Here is a 26,055-nt window from a genome sequence, read left to right on the forward strand (position 1 = left end):
CAAAAGATACGAGAGACGCGAGCGACAGACGTGGAATGACTTCACGCCTCTGTTCGTATATTTCGATGGTTTTTACGTGTTCGTTCGTATCGTGAGTCGGATAGCACGCCAGAGCACTGTGCTGCGCGTCGTCCTAGATCATTCTCGCGTACGACCATAACGATTTTCGCGGAACGTCGCCGATAAACGCGAAGCGGCTGACACATCGGTCAGGAGGCAGGCTGGATTCGGTGAGCAAGCTTGAGAGTGAAAAGGATAGATAGTGCGTGTGAAAGGGAGAAAGAGAAGGAAGGAAGGAAGGAGGAGGATACGGCGTGAAAGACAGGGGACTGACGTGTTGCAGGCGTATCAGACGGACGTGTGTGGCGGTCGAACGCACCGACGGAACACGGTATTGTGCGGTACACGAAGAGCGCGCGCGCGCCAGAGAGAGTTTCACTGTTCCATTCAAGAATGTTTTAATTACGGGGAGGTGCCGCGGTCCTAGCGAGCCCTTCGCGACGACGGTGGATGATACGTACCGCGTGTGTGTCTTGCACCCGGAGTGAGGTTTAACCGTCTTTAACGGACGTGTATGTGACGCGCCGCTCGAGAGGAAACGAACGCCTGACAGAGATGCTGAAGTTTATCAGGGGAAAGGGCCAACAACCCACGGCCGAGCGACAGAAACTGCAAAAGGATCTTTTCGCCTTTCGAAAGGTGAGTCTTGCTCTCTCGATCGGAAAAGGTTCGCCCACACCCGACCCGGCGAAACGCACCGGACACTTTCTTCCGCTCCTCTGCTTTTACCGCCGGAGCACTATTTTTCCTTTTTTTTTTTTGTTGCAGACGTTAAGATCACCGAGATAGATTAGATTCACCTCTCGCGAGAAAACAATGTTATCGGGCGTTCGTAGCGTTTACACGATAACATCGATATTCACGTTTCAAATGCGAAAGTAATGAGTCCGGTATAATAGAGAAATAGTATTTCGTTGCGTTTTAATCATTCTGAAAGAAAGCGAGAGCGAAGATCGGTACGATGTTTTTTTCAATTATGCACGCTTAGCCAGTAAGAGTCTATTCGATCAATTTCGAAGATGTAGAGAAGCTTCTTTATCAAAGTATCGAATGACTTTCACTCTTCTTCGTTGTTTTGCTTTTTATTCTACACCGTGTCTCTTAAATATGCTTTTAATGGCTTAATCGAAACTAGTGGGACAGTGTTAGATACAGGGCATCGGAGGGGTTAGTTTTATCGGCCGTATCGGCTCTTGAATCAGACCGATCGTTCTTTTTCTCCGTTTTATTTGCACATTCATTATTTATAAAGTCGACATACTCGCGATTGAAAGTTTACTCTGTTACCACCGCAGATAGCGATCTGTTGCTTCGTGTGATATCACGATGTTGACACGCGATGCATTTTACGGAACAAGAGTTTCTTTACGTCTTCTTGTACGCGTTTCTCGTGATCGTTTCGCGGATAAATCTCTTGCTTCGGAAAGATGTTAAAAAGACGGAGAATATCGAGTTTCAAGGAGATCCATAAATACATCACGATACAGCGATTCGTGCATAATCGAAAGAAAAACCTGTCCCGAATTAACTCGCGATAAAGAGGTTTCGAACGAACGAATTCATCTTTGATTCCCGTTTATCACGTATGCACAACAACCGCACGATAAAACGTACTTTGAATTACCATTTTTCTTAATTCAACGGTGGTTCTAAGAGACCGTGCACCCGCATCGAAATGTTAATATTTTCTTTACGATAGTACTGAGCTTGTATTATCTACTAGACACAATAGGCACAGTGCCTGAGATAGGTCTGGGTTGAATGCCGGCTGCATACGAAATATCCGTTGAGGTTCATTTTGCGAGAAGACAATTATTTGTGCGATACCTCGATGTAAATCGTAAGATTTAAACAATAAAAAATAGTCAGCTGTGAAGTTATCTCTATTATACCTCGAAGTGGATAATTTTCAACAATCCCTTTCGAAATTTTATTATTCGCGATGTCTTTCGACTCGTTCTCTCTTGGCACAGTTTTCAACGACGTATTATCAACTTTTCGAGTTTCGAAAACCTGTTAAATTTATGTTCCCTGATTTATTCAATTCGAATTCGTAAAGTAAAAGTCACTCGACTACCTCGACTTTTCGTGATGCGAAATAGAAGCCATTAACCCTTTCGATGTGGCGTGCGCGCGTAAATAAGACTGTTCACGGTACATATACGGATAGGAAAAAGTTGCTTTTCCACGTAAGACTCGTGGCGTAAACGACGCGCGCGGAAATTTTCATACGTTACCGGACAAAGACGAAACGGTAATTGTCTTGTCGCATCACCTAATAGAAATTTAACGTAGTAAATTGAATGTAATTTAGGAGTATATTGATACGCTCGTCGCAAACGATCGCTCGCTCATCGAGAGCGTAGACATGCGTCCTTCGCGACGAAACGGTTCGGTAGCAAATGAAGAATGTTTTTTCAAAGCTCAGGGCACACGTGTTACGAGAGAGTCCTTCCATGTTCGTGTCATGTGTAACGATCGAGTATCAAACACCGTTTCGCTTGTGTCTTATCCATTTGTAAACTTTAACCTTCGGAGAAACAATATGTATTTCAATATGCGACGACTTAGAGAACTGCCACCGCGGAGAAAACGATACAGCAGCGTGCTCGAAGAGCGAACCGGCGCGGAATCAACAGGTCGATACCCGAACGTAATCGATACCGAAAGTCTAGAAGACGGCTGGCCCCGAGACACAGGGTGCCCAGTCAGGATTATTGTGGTCGCGCGGTGTGCGTGGCGCGTTTCTTTAGCGGTTCTGTCTCCGGCTGGTTGTCATCGTCGTCGACCATCGAGTGCACCGTCGCGAAACCTTATCGCGGTTTAATTCCCCACTCTGTGGATTCGAAGTTTGACGACACACAGATTGCGAAAACGATTGCGCGGGCAAATCAGGTCGCGCCGGCACCGATCGATTGATCCACGATAGAGTGGCTATACGATTTTTCAACAATCGAACAGTCGTAACTGTAATCGCGTCCTTCCTGGGCGTTTCTTTAAAGTATGAATTTTAGAAAAACTTCCTAGCACGCTTACGAAAATAAGCAAAAAGATACGCTTATCTATGTACCGATAGTATCTACGTATCTCATTTAAAACCCCAATATTAAGTTTTTTATTAGTTTTATACTCTATATCCGTTTTTGAAATAGTGTTTAGTATATAGTGTTTTATAAAAAATACTATATACGATGATACTAGTATACTGACTTGGAAGAGGCACTATATATAAGTTTGAATTTAAAGTTCGAAATGAGAATTAAAAAATAGAATCATAGAAGAACGTTTATTACATTTACGATGATTTGTTAAAAATCATGCTGGTTATTCGTATCTTAGTTAAACATTTCCGTATTTGAATCTCGTGTTCAACAATGGGAACATTTTATCGCACGTGAATTCGCGTTATACGCTCATTCAGTTAGAAAATGGAATAAGAAATGTAGGTTAATTTCTTTGTTAGGCAATTGAAAGCAGAAGTAGCGCGCTCTGCGCGTTAAGACGCGTAAGTTGGAAAAAGGTTAGAAAGCCCTCAGAGCGAAGAACGCCTGTTGTCTTAATTGAACTCGTTGCTTTTCTAGAACTGTAGCGTTCGTTTAGTTGCACGAATGACATTTAGTTGCGTCACTGATTGTTGGTAGCTTTCTGTTGACCGGAAAGAGGCGTGGATCGATAATTTAATTCGATATAATTAAAAAGCCCTTTGTACCTTTAAGGAGTCTTTAATGCATCGTAAAAAGGTTTTAACTCGATGGGTAATAAAATTATAAAATAACAAAATTGATATCTTTCCTGTAACTCGTATAATCGTACTAATACGTTGATTCCGTCGATAATTCTACGAACTTCCGACAATGAAAAAAAAATATGATACCGGAGAAGATATTATCGGTCTTTTGTGCAAACAAAAATACGATAACGCGACTAGCCCTTTTTACGTTCGTTTTAATACACTCGTAAGAATATACCGTTAGGTTCTCTAGGTTGTACCTACGTATACCGACGCGCGCCAGTTATTCCGAAAGTTTCACTGTAAACTAGCGTCGAGAGTGAGAATAACCGTTGAATTCATTTTAATCTCTTAAATTATTTTTCATGTTTATTTAATCGTATAAAAGTAAATCGTATACAGGGTAGTGTAAACACAAGGTTTACCTAGACTTTTATCACATAAACGACTATTTTCATACCCGTGTCAAACAATCGTTATCTACAATGTAGAAGTAAGGTACAAAAGATTTCTAGTCTCTCTCTCTCTCTTTCTCTAAATGGAATAAAAGTGTTAACAACTATTTATACAAAAAGTTATCGATTTATATCTTAAGTACGAATCAAGTAACGAATTCTGTAATATCTCCAAGTCTCTAGGAAGGTAGCTATAGCACCAAAATAAAATATTAACGCCGAAGGAATGTCGCAGGGGGATTATCGATCGAGCAACAATTTTTAACGTTTCCCAGAATGGAATTAGTTCAGTGTATCCGACGCGACGTTCATTTTATTGAATACACATTTACAATAGGACGCGTAATTTTAAAGATCGATATTTTTTTCACTGTGTAGATGTGAGAAGTAATTGGATAACCTAACGACAGTCCGATATATTCGAGATTCAAATGTTTCGAGAACTAGTACACCTTTATATGGAATCGTTTGATCAGTGTTAGCTTAACGCAATTCCAGTCGCAAGGTTAGACTTAATCGAGATTAAATAAAAACTATAGGTAGTCGAGATTAAACCTTATTGAGACTTCACCCGTGTTGTACTTGTACAGCTTCTTGTTTTAATTCTCGCGATTGAGTCTCCTAAATCTCGGAAACGGTGTGACACCCTTTCTCATGGAAATTAGCTAGGCCAAGTCTCTCGTCCCTCCATCTTTTTTTTTTCTTTTCGCTCCGCTCTACCTCACCGACGAACAACTGTTTTTCTAATCGCGTGGTAGAAATGCGCGCCAAATCGATATTGTGGGCAGTCCTAAATCTCAGCGGTTGCACCGTGTAGCCATACTTACCAAGGATCTTTTGGATTCAGGTAGAAAGGTTTTTCGGCTCTCCTCGGCCTTTCAACCATTCATCACCTGTCCTAGAACGTTGGAATATTTCGCCTTCGTTTGGACGAAAATATTTTTTCGAAAATCTACGACTAAATTTTATTCCTAATAATATACGGTAAATAACCAATACGCGGGATTGTTGCAGTGGTCAACGAGAGTAATTTTGAAACGTATAATTCTAAAAATAATGACAAGAATACACGGTTTCCGATCGTGCTATCTTCAAGTACAAGTACTTCACTCGTATCGGTTTTATAGTTACGAGACTGAAACATGGAGGAGTCACTGATTTCAAGATTATTACGTTGTGTTAAAATTGAGGTTAAATACTTTGAACGCCTACTAAGTAAGGCCTCTTAATAAAAAAAAGTTCGATAACCTTGTGCTCTCAAAACGGGGGTTCGACAAAAATAGTGTTCGTATCATCATACATGACCTTTCGGTACAAAGAAAAACCATTCGAACTTTGTTCGATAATTTTTTTCGTATCTTCAAACGTAACAAAGTCGTTTCAGCGACCTTTGTTGGGAGCTTCGCCCTGTGCAACGGGATGCAAATCACTGCAAACAGTATGACCGAAACTTTTTAATTGCCGACCGTAAACGAGAATTCTTTACGATCCTCGTTTGCCAACGGGAAGCGCGTACGCGTGCACCATCGGTCGATAAAACCGCTCGATTAACGGGGATTGACTGAATCTGACTCATCGATGACTAATACGGTGCTCGTTTCGCCCAAAATCGGTGCCGTGGCGAGTAAACGTTACGCCGAGAAAGTCGGAAACGATTGACGCGCGTAAATATCGTCAATTGCATTCGGAACCCGGAACCAATCGCGGAAGGGAAGTGTACGTTCGTTAGTCTGTCTCACGCTGTTTCCCTTATTTGAGTTTGCCCTGTAGTCTATTTACATACCACTATACGGTCAAAGTTTTGTTTTTAGTTCCTCGTTAACCCTTTGAGCGCTACATATGTTTCTCGCACTACTCGTCAGAGGGTATACGTAAAGTGTCGTCTATGCTTTTGATCTTCTTTTCGCGAACTACTGTACATGTACTACACGTACCGATATAATAACGATTGTAATATTAAAAACATAGCTATTTATAAACGAATAAACGCCTTTTTGGTATTATTCGGAAATAATAAAAACAGATTAGACGAGTGTAGTTCTCCTTTGGTCCTAGTCCTTAAAGTATTTATGATTACTTGCACGAAAAGTAGAAAGTGAAGGTTGGTAGCGAAACCGGTATTTCGTTCAATGTTATCAACGGAGAAGCTTTGTGTACTCGTTTAAAAATATATCTCAAACAAGCTCAGATTTTACACGCCATTGTTCTCCTCGTGTATGTCGAAGTTTCGTATAAATTGATAGCTGTCGCGGATAAAATTGTTTATGGGCACCCGCGCGTACTAGAGACGGGGTACAGATAGCGCGAACTATTATTAGCGACATTCATATATAAATAGTACGCTGATTACGGCGGAGAGTGCAATAATTGCGAAGAACGAGCGAAATGACGGAGTTGATTCATGAATCGAGACACCACGATATGACTTAACCCATTAAGTGCGAAGCTTTCGTTCACTCTGGTGCGGAGAAAAGGAACACGTACATACGCAACGCGTGTTCGGCTCGCACGCACCGAGTCGAAATAAAATTTCTTTTATCCAACAAATAGGGCAAATTAAGATTCGTTCATCTAGCATCTCCGGTAAGAGGACAGCGTTCAGACTGTAGGGGATCAAATTTCATCCTCGTGTAATACGATAGATCCTGACACATTTATCGGAATAAAGTTGAACGTGTTTTATTTAATAAACAACGAACAATAAATACTCATACGAGAATTGTTTTATTCTCGTTAAAATGAATACGATCGTGTAATTCTTTTCACGTTGGTACCATATTTCTTGAAACTATATATATATGATACACGGTAACAAATTTAAAAAAAAAAATAAAATTTTATCTCTTGGTGTATTACAGAAATATTTCGACATACAAATTGTCTCACGGCGAATAGTAAATATTACAAATAAAAGTTAACAAATATCAAATAGTATACGATTGGAAAAGCGTTCGATCGATTAACGTAATAACTTTCAGTGTAATCGACAGTGGTACATCGATTTTACGTCTAGTAACTGTAGCTGACCAACTGATAACTGTTTCCTGTTCTTTGCAGACGGTGCAGCATGGGTTCCCAAACAAACCGACAGCCCTCGCATGGGATCCGAGTTTGCGGGTGATGATCATCGGCACGGCATCCGGCGCCATCAAGGTGTATCCTTTTGCTTTTCTTGCTTCGTTTTGCCTCCGACCACTTCTCTCTCTCTCTCTTCCTTTTTGTTTTTTCTTTCTTTCTTTCGGTATTTATAATCTGGTCTCGAGACACCGGCGGTACTGGTTGACGTTCGGTACCTGTCGATAAATCCACGAAAAACCTTCCGAGCGTCGAAGGGACACTCGAAGAAAACTCGATCGATATCTCTCGATTACTAACCTCCTCCTTCTCGATATCGCTGATCTTGGTTACGTCACACGCTGTACAATCGCCAAATCTATTCTTCCTGTATTTCTCGTCGTCGAACGACCACGGATTTCATCGACGAGGCGCCTCTCCTTTCTGGAGGACATCGCGGCGCAGGATCACGCGTTTTTACGTTCTATAGCGACGTAGTCTCCCATTGCGTTGACCTCGTGCAGTCTTCTCCTCGGTGCGAGTCGTATTCCGATGGATTTTCCCATTCGGTTGCGTTCGGCTACCGTCGTTGCTGAAACTGGACACCACCGCGCGTATAATTCCTCGTTGGCCCGATGATCGTTCGATCGGGGAAACGTTTAATCGTTCTCGGAACACACGTGGAATATATTGACTCTTCCACGTCGTGCATGTATCCTCGTTGCTCGTCGATGCGTTAGTTTTTCTTCCAAAGACACGTGTAATTACACACGAATCTATACGAGACTCCTGTGTTTTCATACCGGGGGACTTTTATCAACTTTTCGAGCAAAAAAATAAAGGACGCCGATCAAAGGCGCGGAAACACTTCGTAGAGTACACTTGCACTCGGAGACGCGTTGTTGTTACCTCGTTACCCAGTTCGCGTTTGGTCAGTTATCGATTCGGTGGAAGGATTCCGGACGGGTGTAGGATACACGTCGTTCGTCGATGCGGGAACGCGTCGAGGGTCGAATGAAAAATCTACCTCGATATTTTACATCTAATACGCAGCCGGGGAGTGTCGTTAATCAACCGTAAATTACACGCTGTCGAGTTTATTGTAAAAGTTCGTGCCGGCGAAAGCGTAATTTCTTTCGGTTGTTCCCGCGAACTTCATCGATTCGCGTAGCGCGCGATAAATACGAAGAAAGAAAAAGAAAAAAAAAAGAAAGAGGATGTTAATTACGAACACGTGAAAGATGCTCGACGCGGTGGCCGCGTGTTTTATTGGCTTACCGCGCGTTTTATTCAGGCAACGAGCCCCGGTGACAGATGTTCCAACGTGTACGTAATAAGACAACGATCATTATCATTTCGCAAGGCAAAATAATAAACGTCTTTACCGTTTCTCGAAGGACACCGCTATTTGACGTTGCGATCTTTATAAACCGCGTTTACTTTTTATATCCTTCTTTCGCGTTCGTTTTTATTCCGTTCGATGCCGAGAGGAGCCACGATATTCAAGGATTTTCAAACAACGCGAAACCTTTACTCGATATACTCGGATACACGGAATTTAATTTTCTAAACGATTCGACGAGTATCGTTTCGAACGGTACGAGGAAACTGTACTTGTTTCGGTGTTTAAATTATTTTTAAGCGCCTCGTTCCATCTATAGTTCCTCGAGTACAAGACACGAGACATTTTTTTTATGAAAATGAAATTGTTTTTATAAAAATGAAATTTTTTTTATCAAAATGAAATTTTCTTTATAAAAATTAAATTTTCTTTATAGAAATGAAATTCTTTTATAAAAATTGAATTTTCTTTATAAAAATGAAATTTTTATTTCACTTCGTACACTAACGGTCCCTACTGACGACGATCTTAACCGTTAAAGTTCTAAGGGGTATTGAAAAAGAAACTGTCGAAAAATCCCTAACAGCGCGACAGCGCTTTATTTTTTTACGTATGAGATTTTTCGACACAAAATCCAAAAAGCGCGATCGCGCTGCTTGGGACTCAAACGGTTTTAAGTAGTTGTACGTTTCAAATAGTTCGGGACTGTTGCGTACACGTGGAGGATCTTCCAGAATGTAAGTTCTTAATTCGAAGAAGTTCGCGTACATTCCTTGAGCAGCTCGGCGAGCACAATCGCCCCCGTCAGCGCGTTAAGTCGGTCATTTTCGATGCAAGAGCGCGTGTACGCGTGCACACCGCCAGAAGTGGACGCGGGTCGCTTCTGGAGCAAGATATATGTAGAGTTCTCTATTTTCCTTGACTGACGCACGATCGTAGATTCGGCAGGCCCGGTGTCGAGTTCTATGGACAGCACACCATCGACAGCGGTGAAAATGCCGTCACGAAGATCGTCGCTCTGCCCAACGAGGTAAGATTCACATTTTCTATCCAAGGATCGCGTTATCTCTTCAACCCTTTGAACTCGAGAGGCGATCCTCGATCGCCACTTAACTCGGTGCATTTTCTCCAATTGGGAAAATCATCGTGGTTTGAAATTTAAATTGAAATTGAGTTATTTCTTTCTTGTAAGATGTAAACATATGTATACGAAACGTTGAAACGAACCATTTTAAATTAATTGCACGATTTGAAGGATTTCACCGAGGAGCTAGTTTCTGCTAGCAGAAAAGTTTCGAGTGCAAAGGGTTAAAATTTAATTTAAGTGATCGTCACACTGTACGAACGATCGTTGCAAAGAGGATATTGAATTATTTCAATTTTTATTCAAATTGTTTAGCAAAATTTGAAAATTAACGAAACTGTTCCCAAATACGGTAACTGAACACTTTACATATTGCAGCGGACGTGAACCCATTGGAGTTGAGTTTATTATTTATAAAAGTGTGTATCACAATATATATCTTTTAAAGAAAATTATTTTTTCGTAAAGTACGATAGATTCGTAAATTAACGAAACTGTTCCCAAATACGATGACCGAACACTTTACATATTGCAGCGGGCGTAACCCGTTCGAGTTGAGTTTGGCGCAGAGGGCTCGCGCGTACGAGATTCATATCGCACGATACTGCAGAAGAACATTTAAATCGGCCGTGGTATTTTTCATACTTTCGTAATTCCGTCTGGAATTTTTACTCTTGCCTCTTACGTTAATTTGATCACCCCCTGGCGATATTTGACTCGTTCCCGAGTGCGAGAACGACGAGTACGAAGAAATCGTACTTACCGAGTAATCGAGAATGCGTCATATAGCTGAAATGTAGGAAACGATTCAGTTTGTACGGCAGGTCTGCCCCGCGAGATCGAGTAGACAGTCGATCCTCTATTTCGATCGTATTGTGTCGAGTACAGGCACGGGAAGTTACCAGAGAAAGTCTTAGGTAGCTTTTAAAGTAATCAACCGTGATGTTTTTCCCCACAATTGCTCAGAACTTTCCTGGAATTACGTCGAGTATTTTGAAAGCGAGGTCATTATCTGATTCGTCGTTCTCATTCGGAGCTCCTAATGGCTGTATTTTAATAGCTTTCGAGTGCGATACGCCTGGAAGGAATGTAAGAAATTTGCACTTCTTTCCCGAACCAGACTCGCTCACATCCATGTTAATGTATCAGCAGAATCTGTATTCGTTAAATAACTACCGTCGCTATCACGGCTGCAGGGTCACGAGTCTTTTAAATTCGATGAGCTGGTGGAAGTTAAACGTCGCTGAATCATCGAGTATTACTTGCATCATTGGATTAATCCAACACGTGATGTACCGTTGCGTTAATCGAAGTCTTATCGTAACGTTTAATTCCTTCGAATCTGAAACGTCTTTCAACAATTGCGCTCGGCTCAAATTTTTACGTCCGTGAAACATTGGGGTTAATTTCAGTGTCAACGTGGGTACTGTTCTAGATTCGCTGAAATTTTATGCAAAATTGGGTTAATCCGAGTCTTAACGTGCCGGGGAATTGGGTTAATCCGAGTTGTGATGTACCATCAAAAATTGGGTCAATACAAATCTTAATGTCTCATTCGATTCATATTCAAATGAAACCAAGTACTTTTGAGTTGTGTAATTTTGGTCATTACGTGACAATATTCCAATGATCGAATATGTTGTGATCGAGGTGTGAAGTTATGGTTATTTTAATCCAAATCTTAGTGACTTATTGGATTCATATCCAAACGAAACCGAGCATTTTCGAGTCGTGTAACTTTGATCATTACGCGACGATATTCCAATGATCGAATACATTATAATCGAGGTGTGAAGTTATGGTTGTTTCAATCCAAATCTTAGTGTCTTATTGCATTCGTATCCAAACGAAACCGAGTATTTTCGAGTCGTGTAACTTTGATCATTACGCGACGATATTCCAATGATCGAATACATTATAATCGAGGTGTGAAGTTATGGTTGTTTCAATCCAAATCTTAGTGTCTTATTGCATTCGTATCCAAATGAAACCGAGTACTTTCGAGTCGTGTAACTTTGATCATTACGCGACGATATTCCAATGATCGAATACATTATAATCGAGGTGTGAAGTTATGGTTGTTTCAATCCAAATCTTAGTGTCTTATTGCATTCGTATCCAAACGAAACCGAGTATTTTCGAGTCGTGTAACTTTGATCATTACGCGACGATATTCCAATGATCGAATACATTATAATCGAGGTGTGAAGTTATGGTTGTTTCAATTCAAATCTTAGTGACTTATTGGATTCATATCCAAACGAAACCGAGTACTTTCGAGTCGTGTAACTTTGATCATTACGCGACGATATTCCAATGATCGAATACATTATAATCGAGGTGTGAAGTTATGGTTGTTTCAATCCAAATCTTAGTGACTTATTGCATTCGTATCCAAACGAAACCGAGTATTTTCGAGTCGTGTAACTTTGATCATTACGCGACGATATTCCAATGATCGAATACATTATAATCGAGGTGTGAAGTTATGGTTGTTTCAATCCAAATCTTAGCGTCTTATTGCATTCGTATCCAAACGAAACCGAGTATTTTCGAGTCGTGTAACTTTGATCATTACGCGACGATATTCCAATGATCGAATACATTATAATCGAGGTGTGAAGTTATGGTTGTTTCAATCCAAATCTTAGTGTCTTATTGCATTCGTATCCAAATGAAACCGAGTACTTTCGAGTCGTGTAACTTTGATCATTACGCGACGATATTCCAATGATCGAATACATTATAATCGAGGTGTGAAGTTATGGTTGTTTCAATCCAAATCTTAGTGTCTTATTGCATTCGTATCCAAACGAAACCGAGTATTTTCGAGTCGTGTAACTTTGATCATTACGCGACGATATTCCAATGATCGAATACATTATAATCGAGGTGTGAAGTTATGGTTGTTTCAATTCAAATCTTAGTGACTTATTGGATTCATATCCAAACGAAACCGAGTACTTTCGAGTCGTGTAACTTTGATCATTACGCGACGATATTCCAATGATCGAATACATTATAATCGAGGTGTGAAGTTATGGTTGTTTCAATCCAAATCTTAGTGACTTATTGCATTCGTATCCAAACGAAACCGAGTATTTTCGAGTCGTGTAACTTTGATCATTACGCGACGATATTCCAATGATCGAATACATTATAATCGAGGTGTGAAGTTATGGTTGTTTCAATCCAAATCTTAGTGTCTTATTGCATTCGTATCCAAATGAAACCGAGTACTTTCGAGTCGTGTAACTTTGATCATTACGCGACGATATTCCAATGATCGAATACATTATAATCGAGGTGTGAAGTTATGGTTGTTTCAATCCAAATCTTAGTGTCTTATTGCATTCGTATCCAAACGAAACCGAGTACTTTCGAGTCGTGTAACTTTGATCATTACGCGACGATATTCCAATGATCGAATACATTATAATCGAGGTGTGAAGTTATGGTTGTTTCAATCCAAATCTTAGTGTCTTATTGCATTCGTATCCAAACGAAACCGAGTATTTTCGAGTCGTGTAACTTTGATCATTACGCGACGATATTCCAATGATCGAATACATTATAATCGAGGTGTGAAGTTATGGTTGTTTCAATTCAAATCTTAGTGACTTATTGCATTCGTATCCAAACGAAACCGAGTATTTTCGAGTCGTGTAACTTTGATCATTACGCGACGATATTCCAATGATCGAATACATTGTAATGAAAAGGAGCGAGGTGTGAAGTTATGGTTGTTTTAAAAGTCACACGCGTTGCACGGGTAACGTGACACCGTGTTCGGCTTATGCCGTCGCCGTTGCTGAGTTGCATAACCGTGTGCGCGACACGCGCAATGCACTCTCGCACGTGTGTACGAATAAATAATATACGAAACCACCACAATGAACGTCATTGTAGCCCTCCTCGACCGTAAAGGTCAGCACTATAGTATAACACTCTTTCGCGACTTCGTACATTTTGCATAAAGTATACGACCGATCAAATATTATTACGAAATGTTTTCTACCTTAATATGTTACACAAAATCGTACATATTGTATTGGTCGGATAATTTTACGCAACCTTTTTCCTCTTTCTCCCTCTCTCACCGAGAACGCAAATGCTTGATTAATCGCTAAGAGAATTAAGTATACAAGGTGTTTCAAAATGTGTATCGCGATATATATATTTTTTTAAAGAAAATAATTCTCCTCGGGGGAAAAGAATCGAAAGTGCGTTGAAGTAAAGATTCTGTTTCGCACAAGCTCTCGTGTTTTTCAAATCGATTACGGGGAAAATGCAGTGCATGCACTTATATGTAATATGCTCGAGTAATCGTTTCCATTTATTTACCGATCGTTGATAATTGAATACAGTCGATTCGTTCTGTTATCGTATTTACTTTCTAAACATTGTCTTCCTTTCTTTGTATACTTTGGTATACATATATATAAAGTAAAATCGAGCGTTCTCCGTTTATCGAAATAATGTCGATTGAAATCAATGCTTGATTCGTAGAATCGGAAAATCGTCCGACCTTTACTCTAAATATCGATAAAAAAAAAAAAAGAAAAAGGAGACGAGGCCTTGATTCGAGCTAATAAATCTACGAGGCGATACATGTAGGCATGTGATGTAAGTCGAGACTTCACGTGATCTTCACGGTGCAACGATGTAACTTAACCTTTGACTCTTTTTCCTATTTTTTTTATTTCATTTTTCAAATAACGTCAACTCGAGGACAAACACGAACTCTCCGGTTAACGCGATCGAAAAGATCGAAGGTTTTCGAATTCTTTCGGAGCACCCTGTACACGAGCGATTCGCGTGCGCGTGGAGTGGCGCAGGCGCGTGCAAGCGCGGGAGCGAACACTTCGGAGATAATTAATTACCGGTACGGTGAAAAAAAAAACACACACACACATAAGGAAAGTAATAGGGAAAAGTGGCGTATAATTGCCAGGAAAATAAAGATTACTTCATCGCGTCCCGCGCGTAAACAACGAAAGACGAAAGTTTTTCGTTCACCTCGATGGTGAACCAACTTTTCTTAATCGGCCTCGGAACAAACGAATCGTGAAACAAGTATCGACGATCGTACGTACGGTTTTACCACGAGATTTCGAATAGAAAAGGAATTATTATCGATCGATCGCTATATCGTCCCGTATACATGAGAAATACACGAAATAGGGCGTGTCGATTCCTAATCGAGACGAGTTCTTCCTCGCGATGCTCTACTACGTGCCACGAACTTTTCTTATCTTGACAACTCTTCAAGCGAATCCTAAGACCGATAAGATATCCAGCGTACGATTGTAATCTCACCGTGAATGTACATCCAGTCACTGTGTTCCAGTTGTTCTTTTTTATATATATATATATTTGTCGATTCAGTTACTCACAAAGCGACGATCTGTATCGCGCTAGAAATGTCTAAATCGAGGGACGAGTAACGTTTCATCGAATCGAAAACGAAAGCAACGTATAAGTCGGAGAACGTTTCAATTTTTATTCGTTTCTTTTTCATCTTCTGAAATATTACACCCTGTAATTAAAATTCTAATGTTTATTCAACGGATGAAAAGTTGTTTAGAAAGTCTGTATCTGGATACAAATTTTTTATCAATTTCATATGGATGCTTGCTGTACGATAGAGTGAGAACACCGAATAGATTCGAGTAAATTAATCATCACGTTAGTTTTCTCCTTTTTCTTAAATTCATAGGTGTATACCAATTCGTTAACCGAGTGACAAAAATTATTAATTGTGATTCGTGAATAGTTTTCTCCTTTTCCTTAAATTCGTAGACGCGTACCAATTCGACGACCGAATGACAAAAATTATTAATTGTGATTTCGTTTCGAAAGATACCACACGATGGAGAATTATAAAATATAATTTTTACATGAAAACATTTTTACATAAACCCATTTCCAAATTTAATACGTAAAATATAATTTCCACATAAAAACATTTTTACATAAACCCATTTCCAAATTTAATACGTAAAATATAATTTTTACACAAAAACACTAGGTTAAAACACTACATTGTTATACGAACGTATATTTAAGTTCAGAAAAAAATGATTAAATCTTGTTCATCCTTCGTAATCTTACGTGTTATCCATCGCTGATTTTTCAAAGAAAATGAATTCCGGATATAACACCCATTTCCAAATTTCATACGTAAAATATAATTTCCACATAAAAACACTACGTTAAAACATTACATTGTTATACGAACGTATATTTAAGTTCAGAAAAGAATTAATTAATCTTGTTCATTCTTCGTAATTTTACGTATTATCCAACGCTGATTTTTCAAAGAAAATTAATCCCAACCGGTACGTCACCCATTTCCAAATTTCAAACAATCGCGTAAAGGGTTAATTATTCAATCGCAAGTATTAAAAACACTCGAAAGGGATTCTGGTCGATATTACGCGATGTTCGTGTTTTTTTTTTTTTTTTCACCAAGTGGATGCTGCGTTTGAAAGAAAAAAAAACGCGCCTGAACGGATTCGCGTGAAAGTAAGAAAACACGCGTACGAGAAGCGGACCGGCTTAACCTTGCGTTTTCCACGGAGTTTTCACTTCGTTCGCCGTAAGGAGACTCGTTCGTCGGATAAAGGAAAAAAAAAAAGGACGCGGGAGTTGGCTCGTGAGAGAAACGATGGGATCGCGAAAATTGGCCGGCGTACAATAGTTATTATTATTTTTATTTATCCCGTAACGCGAACGTTACGAAATTTCAAATATTCCCGCGTGTCCCTACGATCGTTTATAGACATAGGAAATATTATAAATGGTACCTACGATATTTGGAAATTAATCTAATCGTGTCACACGGAACTATAATCGAAGAACAAATCGTCGTTCTATCGTATGTTACGATAGTTATATCTGAATCGAACCCATTCATTAAATCGATCATGCATGTAAAGAAGCACAAGGTATCGAGAATCAGTATTCGACTCTGTCGTCCTCGTCAAAGATGGGCTAAAAAACATTACGTTAAAACATTACTGTTGTACGAACGTATATTTAAAATTCAGAAAAGAATTAATAAATCTTGTTTATCCTACGTAATCTTACGTGTTATCTATCGCTGATTTTGAAAAAAAATTTGAATTTAAATTATGAAACGAAATAATTCGTAATAGAGAAATTCAATCGTACGATGGAAGAAATCGTACGTTGATTTCGTTCGATTAAAATTTCGTCCATCTTTGATCGATCTCAGACTCGTACGCTTAGCATCCACCGTGTGCGGGAATCGGTTAGTATCGTTCGTCGAACGTACTCGCCGAACGCCCATGGGCGTTCTACGCACAGGTTACAATGGTCGATTCTAATAGAAACGAATACACGAGGACGATTACGATAACGACACGTTCGTTGATATGCAATAGGGCCGCGTGGTCTCGTTGTGCGATGATAATTCTTTGCATCTGTGGGAGATCAACGAGAGCTCGGTCGTCGAGACCAAGTCACTTTCGTTGGAGGGTAAACTGAAGAAGATCTCGGCGATGTGTCTCGAGTCGAGCGGCGAGCACCTTCTTCTTGGCACGGAAGGCGGCAACATCTACCTTTTGAATCTGAAGACGTTCGTGATGCTCGACACCATCATCTACCAAGACATCGTGATGCAAAAGTAAGACCATCGTTACCCTTTTTACGAATCGATTATCCCCCGATACGTTCTACGAAACTAACGCGAAGATTTCTTTCAATAATTCGGGAATGGAAAGAAGTTACATTTCTCAAAGTAATCTTTGAGAACACAATCCTCTTTACGTTAGTAACTCGTAATATCGTGTCTGTAACGAAATATAAAATTTGAATAGGGTTCGAAACAATTAGAAGTGACAAATGAAAATTGTCCAGCTCTTTTAATCGTTGCAAAATTATCAATGGAAAAACGATTCTGGAAATTTCTGGTTTTGATTTCGTGTAACTGATCGATTCGAAACGTTCGACGGACCTTGGAGAACACAATGATCGTTGAACGAACGATACTTTGAGGGAATAGTTTTCTTTTCTTTTTCTTGTAATTCTCATATACGCGTATGTTACCCTTTTTCGAATCGATTATCACCGATACGTTCTATAAAACTACCACGAAGATTTCTTTCAATAATTCGGAAATGGAAAGTTACATTTCTCAAAGTATCCTTTTCACAATCTTCTTTACGTTAGTAACTCGTAATATCGTGTCTACAACGAAATATAAAATTTGAATAGGGTTCGAAACAATTATGAAACTTTGTCCACGGGTTCTGTCGAAACAGTAGAAAGTGAAAAATAAAAATTGTCCAGCTCTTTTAATAATTGCAAAACTATCGATGGAAAAACGATTCTGGAAATTTCTGGCTTCGATTTAGTGTAACGAATCGATTCGAAACGTTCGACGGACCTTGGAGAACACAATGATCGTTGAACGAACGATACTTCGAGCGAGTAATTTTCTTTCCTGTAATTCTCGTTTACGCGTGTATCGTTCCTTTTTACGCGTCAGGGGTTCAACGTCAAACGATAGATTGATGCGATGTATCGATGTTACGACAGTGTACCAGACGATTACAAGAAGAATCCAGGAGCGGTCGAGGCGATAGCGGAACAACCAGGTCACCCAGACAATATTCTGATAGGTTACAATCGCGGTCTGATGGTACTGTGGAACAAAGCGACTCCTGGCGCTCAACAGGTGAGCTCTCGTCTTGTTCTTTCTATTCTTTTAACATACTATTTCCACACGAAACCATACTCGCGGCGAACGTAACAAAAACACCGCTTACAGAACAGTTAAAACACACTCGCTTGTGGCAAATATTTGTGGGCAAACGCTTAACCCATCGGTACACAAAATGTTATTTCACGAGAATTTCTTTACAGGGGAGTAGCACTTAATTTCGTTGATTACGAAACAGGCCAGTATTAACAACACACCGATGAAAGTCGTTTAGAGACATCGTAGAGACGCGGTTGTCGAATGCGCATGTTCGAGATAATTAGGTGAGAGTGATTATAAAATATCAAAGAAATACAAGGGGAGAGAAGAAAAAAAGAAAAAACCCCGAAAAAGATCACGAATGGCCCGAAGAAAATAAATCTAACAAATTTCTAACAATTCTGTAAACAATTCCCGACAAATGAACGATCACCTGTTTATTTTGAACCGTGCGTAAGAGCGTGCTTTAAATTTAAGCGGAAGGTGTGCCGATGGGTTCTGAACGGCTCGCGAAATGGTACCGCTGGTTTTGATTGTTGTTTGTGTCTTTGGTGGTTTTGGCGAACGTGTACGTGCAGCTGATGGGTTTGTTTTCGCGTGCGCAGACGTTCGTCTCCACGCAACAACTGGAATCTGTCCATTGGGTATCCGAGAACCGTTTCATTTCGTCGCACAACGACGGATCGTACGCGTTTTGGAGTCCAGGAAGCGACAGCATGTTGGAATCGACCACCCTCTACGGGCCGTTTCCCTGTAAAGCTGTCACTAAAATACTTGTATACCCAACCGCGGAGTAAGTAGACCAATAAATACCATTTCTCGAAACAAACGTACGATTTGGACCGAGTATCTCTCTCGAGAGAGCCCTCTTCTCAATAATTCGTCACTCGAATCGCAAATATTCTAAAGCACGTTTGTTTTTTTTTTAGGCACAAAGAATTGTTCTTATTCGCGGGTGGAATGCAACGCGCGACTTACGGTGACCGTCACACGATCACAGTCAGAACGAAGGAGAAACACGTCGTGTTCGACTTCACGTCCAAAGTGATCGATTTCTTCACCATATTCCCGAAACAGGAAGACGGCGAGGACGCCATCGACAATCCAGAAGCGATCGTGGTGTTGGCCGAAGAAGAGGTGGTAGCCATCGATTTGACCAATCCCGAATGGAAAATGATGGCCTTGCCTTATTTGGTGTCTCTCCACGCGAGCGCGGTAAATCAATTTGAATAAATCGGAAAACCCGTGATCACTAACGGTTCGGGATCTACGATCGTCGATTACAATGTTTTTCTATTATTTTGTAGGTAACTTGCTCGCAACACGTGCCGAACGTCCCCGACGAACTTTGGGACAGCATCGTGGCGGCTGGAAAAGCGCAAACGGAACACTTGTACTCGGATAAACCGTGGCCGATCGACGGTGGTATTATTCTCTGTCAGAAACCAGCGAACGATAAACCGAAAGGCAAGGAATTGCTGCTGACCGGTCACGAGGACGGTACTGTCAGGTTCTGGAACGCTTCCGACGTTGCTCTGACGCCTCTGTACAAATACAATTCGTCCATTTTGTTTACCGGCGAACATCTGGATGTGTTGGAGCAACCGCCGGAGGACGACGAGGACGAGTGGCCACCGTTCAGAAAAGTTGGCACTTTCGATCCGTACTCGGACGATCCGCGACTCGCGGTGAAGAAAGTACTACTATGTCCTTTGTCGTCGACGTTGGTCGTCGCCGGTACCGCTGGTCATATTATTACAGCCACCGTATCGTCCGAGCCTGTAAACAAAGAGAGCAAAGCCGTCACGATGAACATCGTCAACGATCGTGACGGATTCGTTTGGAAAGGTCACGATCATCTGCCCGCGAGAACGACCAGCATATCCTTCGCAGTCGGTTTCCAACCGCAGAGTCTTCTTCAATTATATCCACCGGCTGCGGTCACTGCACTGGCTATACACAGTGAATGGGGATTACTTGCCGCTGGCACCGCTCATGGGCTCGCTGTTTTCGATTATACAAGGGCAAAGGCTGTCAGTGTGAAGTGCACGCTCAATCCAAACGGTACTTGCCCAGTTTGTTCCCGATTTGAGATACTTTTTACCGAGAACATAACTAAACCGTTAATTGAATTGTATGGAAATAGCCAAATCAATCTTGAGTGTAACAGTAGGATCAAGCCGATCGTTTTCTATGAGATTAAGTATTGCTCGATGTATTGTGTTCTATAGATCTCTCCGGTTCGGGCGATACACCTATTTCTAGAAGAAAGTCGTTCAAGAAGTCGTTGAGGGAGTCCTTCCGAAGATTACGAAAAGGAAGATCGCAGCGTCGAACAAATGCCAGCAGTCCAACGAGAAATACAGCACCGGAGAAGAAGAAGGAAACGTAAGATCCGTTTGAATCTTGTTCCGTTTGGATTTTGGGGTAATGGGCGACGAATTCATTGTTGCATTTAATAGTTCCAGCGTGGCATCGTCCCCGAGTGGCGATCTTTCACCGGTAGAATTAAAACCCGTCGAGAGACAAGTAGAAGCAAGACCCGTGGACGACGCACTTGGCTCGATGGTCCGATGTTTATATTTTGCTAGGAGTTATATTATCAGCAGTAAGCATCGCCTCGGTTGTAAATTATAATATTTTAAGACACGCGTTACGGTTACATTTTCTTTCGTTACAGTGCAAAACACCACACCAACGCTTTGGGCAGGCACCAATAACGGTACGGTCTACGTTTTCACGTTAGCGATACCGGCGGGCGTTCGAAGAACAGAGGAGGACGTAAATTGTACATTAGGAAAAGAGATTCAATTGAAGCACAGAGCGCCCGTAATCGCGATAACGATTCTCGACGGGTCCAGCGTACCGTTGCCAGAACCATTCGAGGCCGAGAAAGGCGTAAGTCCTGGCCCCGACATGGCGTCCCCTCACAGAGTCGTGATCGCCAGCGAGGAACAATTTAAAATCTTCAATCTTCCATCGTTGAAACCGTATTGTAAATACAAACTCACCGCTCACGAGGGTTCCCGCGTACGGAAAACGGGTTTCGCGAAATTCACGTGTCCCATAGAACCGGCGGGTACGCACGAAGAAACCTGTTTGCTATGTCTGACTAATCTCGGGGATTGTTTAGTACTCAGTATTCCGGAATTGAGAAGGCAGCTCAACGCCGCTGCCATTAAGAGGGAAGATATCAAGTTAGTAGATATGTTTAACCGGATACGCCGCTTTCGTTGCTTTTGTAAAATTGTAACTGGCATTGATATCGTCCTTGTTACGTCTTTCAGTGGAATTTCATCGTTGACGTTCACAAAAGCCGGCGAGGCTTTGTACCTGCACTCGAGTTCGGAACTGCAGCGAATTTCCTTATCGGTGAGTAAGGTAACGAAGGCCCACTGCGCGCTGAGTTTACCACCAAACGCTAGATCGTTCCCCGAAACTGCGAATAAGGAAGAAATCCAGGAGAAAAAAGGCGTCGTCGAGGGTACAGCTGAAACACAAGGGGAAAGTCAAGGAAATCAAACGACTCCGATACAGAGGATGATCACGGAAAATGGTGTGGTCGGTTCCAGTGAGTATATCGCGTCTCCCTAGCGATGACTTTCTTTAAACTTTTATTTAATACATATCGGACAATCGTTCGGTTAAAAATCATCATAGGAAGATGTTTAAACGTGCTACTACTAAAAATATGCGTAATCGCTTGGCATATTTTGTAACCCGTGTACATATACATATAAGTGTTGCTTCGCTGCGATCATCTGTGATTCATTAATCGAAGCTAGCCGCTAAATTGTAATTTACGCCAATTAACAACATTGGAAAACGCTGTGTCTTGACACAACTCTCTAGTATCGATTCTCGAACACGTGTCTTTTAGCCAGTGGCGAAGAGTCCCCGAAAGAACCCTCCCTGCAACCAGCTGCGAGCACCAACGACGTAAACGGAGAAGACGATCGTCAAGACTTAAGTTCTATCGGAGATATCACAATCGATAGCGTGAAGGACCACTTACTGTAAGTGAAGACGCTGCCGCCGCGCCTGGCTTCTTATTGTTTTATTTTATACACACTTTGCGTGTCGCTTACGTGTTCACAATTAATTTTACGATACGTGAGATTAATACCTCAGGGAGACAGTGAATTAACTCTCGTACACCGACGATGGCTTTGTAATAAGTTTATTTTGCTCCGCTAATCGATTTGTATCGTGTGCTGCCCATCTTCTTGGCAGTAACAGTTCACTTTTCAGAAACGCAACGTCTTCCGAAGAACTTCACAATCGTCTTGCAGGACTTAAGATGGAAGTAACCTCGCGAACCTCGGAAATTTCCACTCAAAATCAGTCATTGGTCGTGAAGACCACCACGGTTGTTTCGCAAACGACCAACAATACAACCGCTAACGGAGAGGTTGAAACGAGTCAGACGAACGAAACGCAACAAATGAACAGTGAGTGAAACCCATTACCAATTCAACATCTCTATCAATTATAAATTAACAAGATTTGATTTTTGACAACAACGTATTCAATTATTTTCATGTACATATATACACATTTTTAAACGTTACTTGTAATTGGATATTTTCTAGGTCATCGATTGTTACAGTTTTTGAAGATTGTAAATAATCGAAATAATCTCCACAATATTTTAACGTTAGATTACAATTCATCGACCGCTTAATATTCTGTGTTCGTCTTTCATCGCTTTGTAATTTTTTGTTCATTTCGGTTCCCTTTTGTTTTAATTTGTATTTCTTTTGTTACTGTTTTGTTTTGTGCTATTTATTATTGCGCAGGCACTACGGTAGAGAGAGAGATACGCAGCGGTACTGAGACAACAACGACACACGCTACCATCACTCTACCCCCAAACGTCGAGGTCAGCAAACGGCACTGAGTGTATTGCAAATAATTGGTGTCGGACCTTACCTCGATATTTAAGCATACTTACCAACGCTTAGCATATTTGTACGCTATTAACACACTAATCAACGCGATTCGTGTGTAGTTTTGTCCATTAAAAAATTTGGGGTATTTCACGGAACATTGATTCCTTACATTATGTTACTTCTTCTCGTGATCTACTAACAATTTGTTTTCGCGTATACGTAGCAAGGCTTATTTTCTAATCGATTGTGTTCCGTAGTTGTCGCAAAATGTTGAGGCAAACTAAGTTGTGTACTTATAAAATATATGCGTATTGCAGATTAGTGCAGCTGACTTGGCAAATCTGGAGGTGACAACAACCACAGTGACCACCGAAAAGTCCAAAGCTCCGTTGGCCAGGCCTGAAGAAGTTGGTTCTTAGGAATATTCCAAATCGTACCCGTGCCCCCGATCACACCGATTTTATCGCTCTGAATTATCAGAGCCACGAATAATTAGCTGTTTTTACTTAATGGACTCACGTGTACACAGCGGCGATAGGTAGAATTTATATATCGTAGATTCTTTAAAAAATTTAGATTTGTACGCGGCATTAGCGTTAGCCATATAAACGATAAGAGAGGAGCAAACTTTCGAGTATTGTAAAGGACGAACCGCTTGAGTTATACCCAACTGCCAAGATCGTCGATATACACGTTTTATTCTTTTTATCAAACGTTGTCACTGCATTTTTCACTCTACTATAAGATTTTGTATCGATCGAAATTCGAAAACTATACAAATTCACCGGTTTAGTGGAACTAGGCCTAGGTAATTCTAATATCTGATTTGCAGACAAACGTTAGAAATCTTTACTGAAAAAGATTGTGGAACGGTATCACGTTGTTTTACTCGGCAATTGATTCTCTAAGATTTACAATTTTAAGATAATTTTCGAGGATACAGCATTTAAAAATAGATAACATTTTTTAAAGTTCGTAATTTTTGTAACGTGAATTTGGGATAATCGAAAACTTCTAGTTTGTTGTACAGAAAGTCACAAGATACATCACAGTTCGTGAGCATGGCAGCCATATTGTAACGCAACGTATGTGTTGTGGTACTTTGTATTTCTAAATAATAAAATTAACAAAGAGGCGACTTAAACCATCTATAGTATTTCGAGTGTAATGGGCGTGTCGCGGAAGAAGACGAAGAAAAAAAGTTGTGTAAAAATCGATACGCCTAACGAATAGAGAGATAGCTACTTAAGTAGTATTACATTGTAAGGAATGTTACAGAGATTAAGCGAGGGAAACTTATGACGCGACTATCGATGACCATGACGTAGAGGAGAGAGCCGTTAAAAATATATTTTTTATTGACGTTGGTTAATCGTTAAGTTTTCCTCTTTTCTTTGTCTACAAACGACCATGGTACAAGGAGACTTTCTCTATCGAAAAGCATCGAAACGTCGTCGAATGGAATCAATTTAATACACGAAGAAGAAAGTAACTATGTTTTTAGCACCACACGTATGTTCGATCTTTTAGATAAAGATGCTACCCGCTGCTGAGTTTTTTTTGGTGGAGGACAATTGCTACATATTACTTCTTACGCGAATAAGTCGTAAAATTTCACGAATCTAATACTTATATCGTTATGTAGTAATATACTACGTAGCTTGATTTGTGTCGCGAGAGTATGAATCGTATTTTAGAACACCATCATTTTGGATCTCACGGAAGTTCTTAACCGAACGCGCAACTTCAACCCCTGGGGTAATTTCATATTTAGATTCACGTTTTATAAATACTGTGTTAATGATTTTTCACGAGAACAACGTACGAATAAAAATACCGTAAAATACTTCTATTGAAAACGACAGACTGACGCACGAAAGAGGCATATCCGTTTCTTTTGCATTTAATCAATATCATTCACACACGAATCCGAACAAAGTTTTGCCGGCGTTTATTGTCAATCTCTCGAGAGTACGCACGCGTTGAAACAAGTGTCGATTTTATTTGTTCATGAATGCAGCCAACGTGAAGCCTTTGTAGATAGATTTTAATCTTCTTCTAATTTCGTAAATTCTTACGACTTTTTACTCCCTTTAATCAACTGCTTCACGAAAAGTATGTCTCTTATACATGGTAAATCGCGAATAAATGTTATACAAGGTGTTCCAAAGGTTGAGCACGTACGCTACCGTTTTAGTGAGAAGGCAATAATCTCGACTACGAATTTGGATTTTTTCCGACGAACAATCGAGTCGGACAAATTTTTACTTTCATCGAATTCACTCACGTATAATATTTGTAACTCAATTTCGTGTACTAGAGAAGAGCTGGTTACGTAAGTGTGCATCTGGAGCACCCTGTACGTTGATTTTATTATAATTGTAAACTATATTAACGAGGTGAAGTCATCGCGCTAAGTAAGATACGAATGTATGAAAACAAACGTGCTTCTGCTATTGTAAAATTGATTGGTTTTTTACCTTGATAAAATATTACACATTGTACACAGTGAATTGTCCAAACACTGCCCTTGAAAATTTCCTACTCGTTACTTTGTCTAATATCAATTACCATGATACTTACATACATAAAGGATGTTTATTTCTAAAATGATTATTAATATTTTATTTTACAAATGAAAATTTATATATTTATATTGGTTTGTTTCGTACGAGATTTAAACTTCATAAAACATTTTAACATGTACTTT

General features: G+C 40.3%; 1 protein-coding gene across 7 annotated transcripts; it reads left to right on the forward strand.

The window, feature by feature from the left end:
- L(2)gl (LLGL domain-containing protein l(2)gl) lies at nt 1-25,958 on the forward strand. Of its 7 annotated transcripts, XM_076314764.1 has the most exons (17): nt 1-230; nt 344-699; nt 7,303-7,400; nt 9,581-9,671; nt 17,135-17,376; nt 18,291-18,429; nt 19,032-19,246; nt 19,383-19,668; nt 19,761-20,517; nt 20,685-20,841; nt 20,916-21,061; nt 21,134-21,650; nt 21,741-22,024; nt 22,334-22,469; nt 22,687-22,904; nt 23,253-23,335; nt 23,663-25,958. In XM_076314764.1, the coding sequence occupies exons 2-17, from the start codon at nt 616-618 to the stop codon at nt 23,762-23,764; spliced, it is 3,555 nt and encodes a 1,184-aa protein (XP_076170879.1). In that variant the 5' UTR covers nt 1-230; nt 344-615; the 3' UTR covers nt 23,765-25,958. The 7 variants fall into 7 exon arrangements, with proteins under 7 accessions (XP_076170879.1, XP_076170881.1, XP_076170882.1 ...); XM_076314766.1 differs by having other exon boundaries at nt 1-699; nt 22,705-22,904; XM_076314767.1 differs by having other exon boundaries at nt 1-699; nt 19,059-19,246.
- Nucleotides 25,959-26,055: the final 97 nt, after the last annotated feature.

Source organism: Ptiloglossa arizonensis, chromosome 6, assembly GCF_051014685.1.
Source record: "Ptiloglossa arizonensis isolate GNS036 chromosome 6, iyPtiAriz1_principal, whole genome shotgun sequence".
Taxonomy (NCBI): domain Eukaryota; kingdom Metazoa; phylum Arthropoda; class Insecta; order Hymenoptera; family Colletidae; genus Ptiloglossa; species Ptiloglossa arizonensis.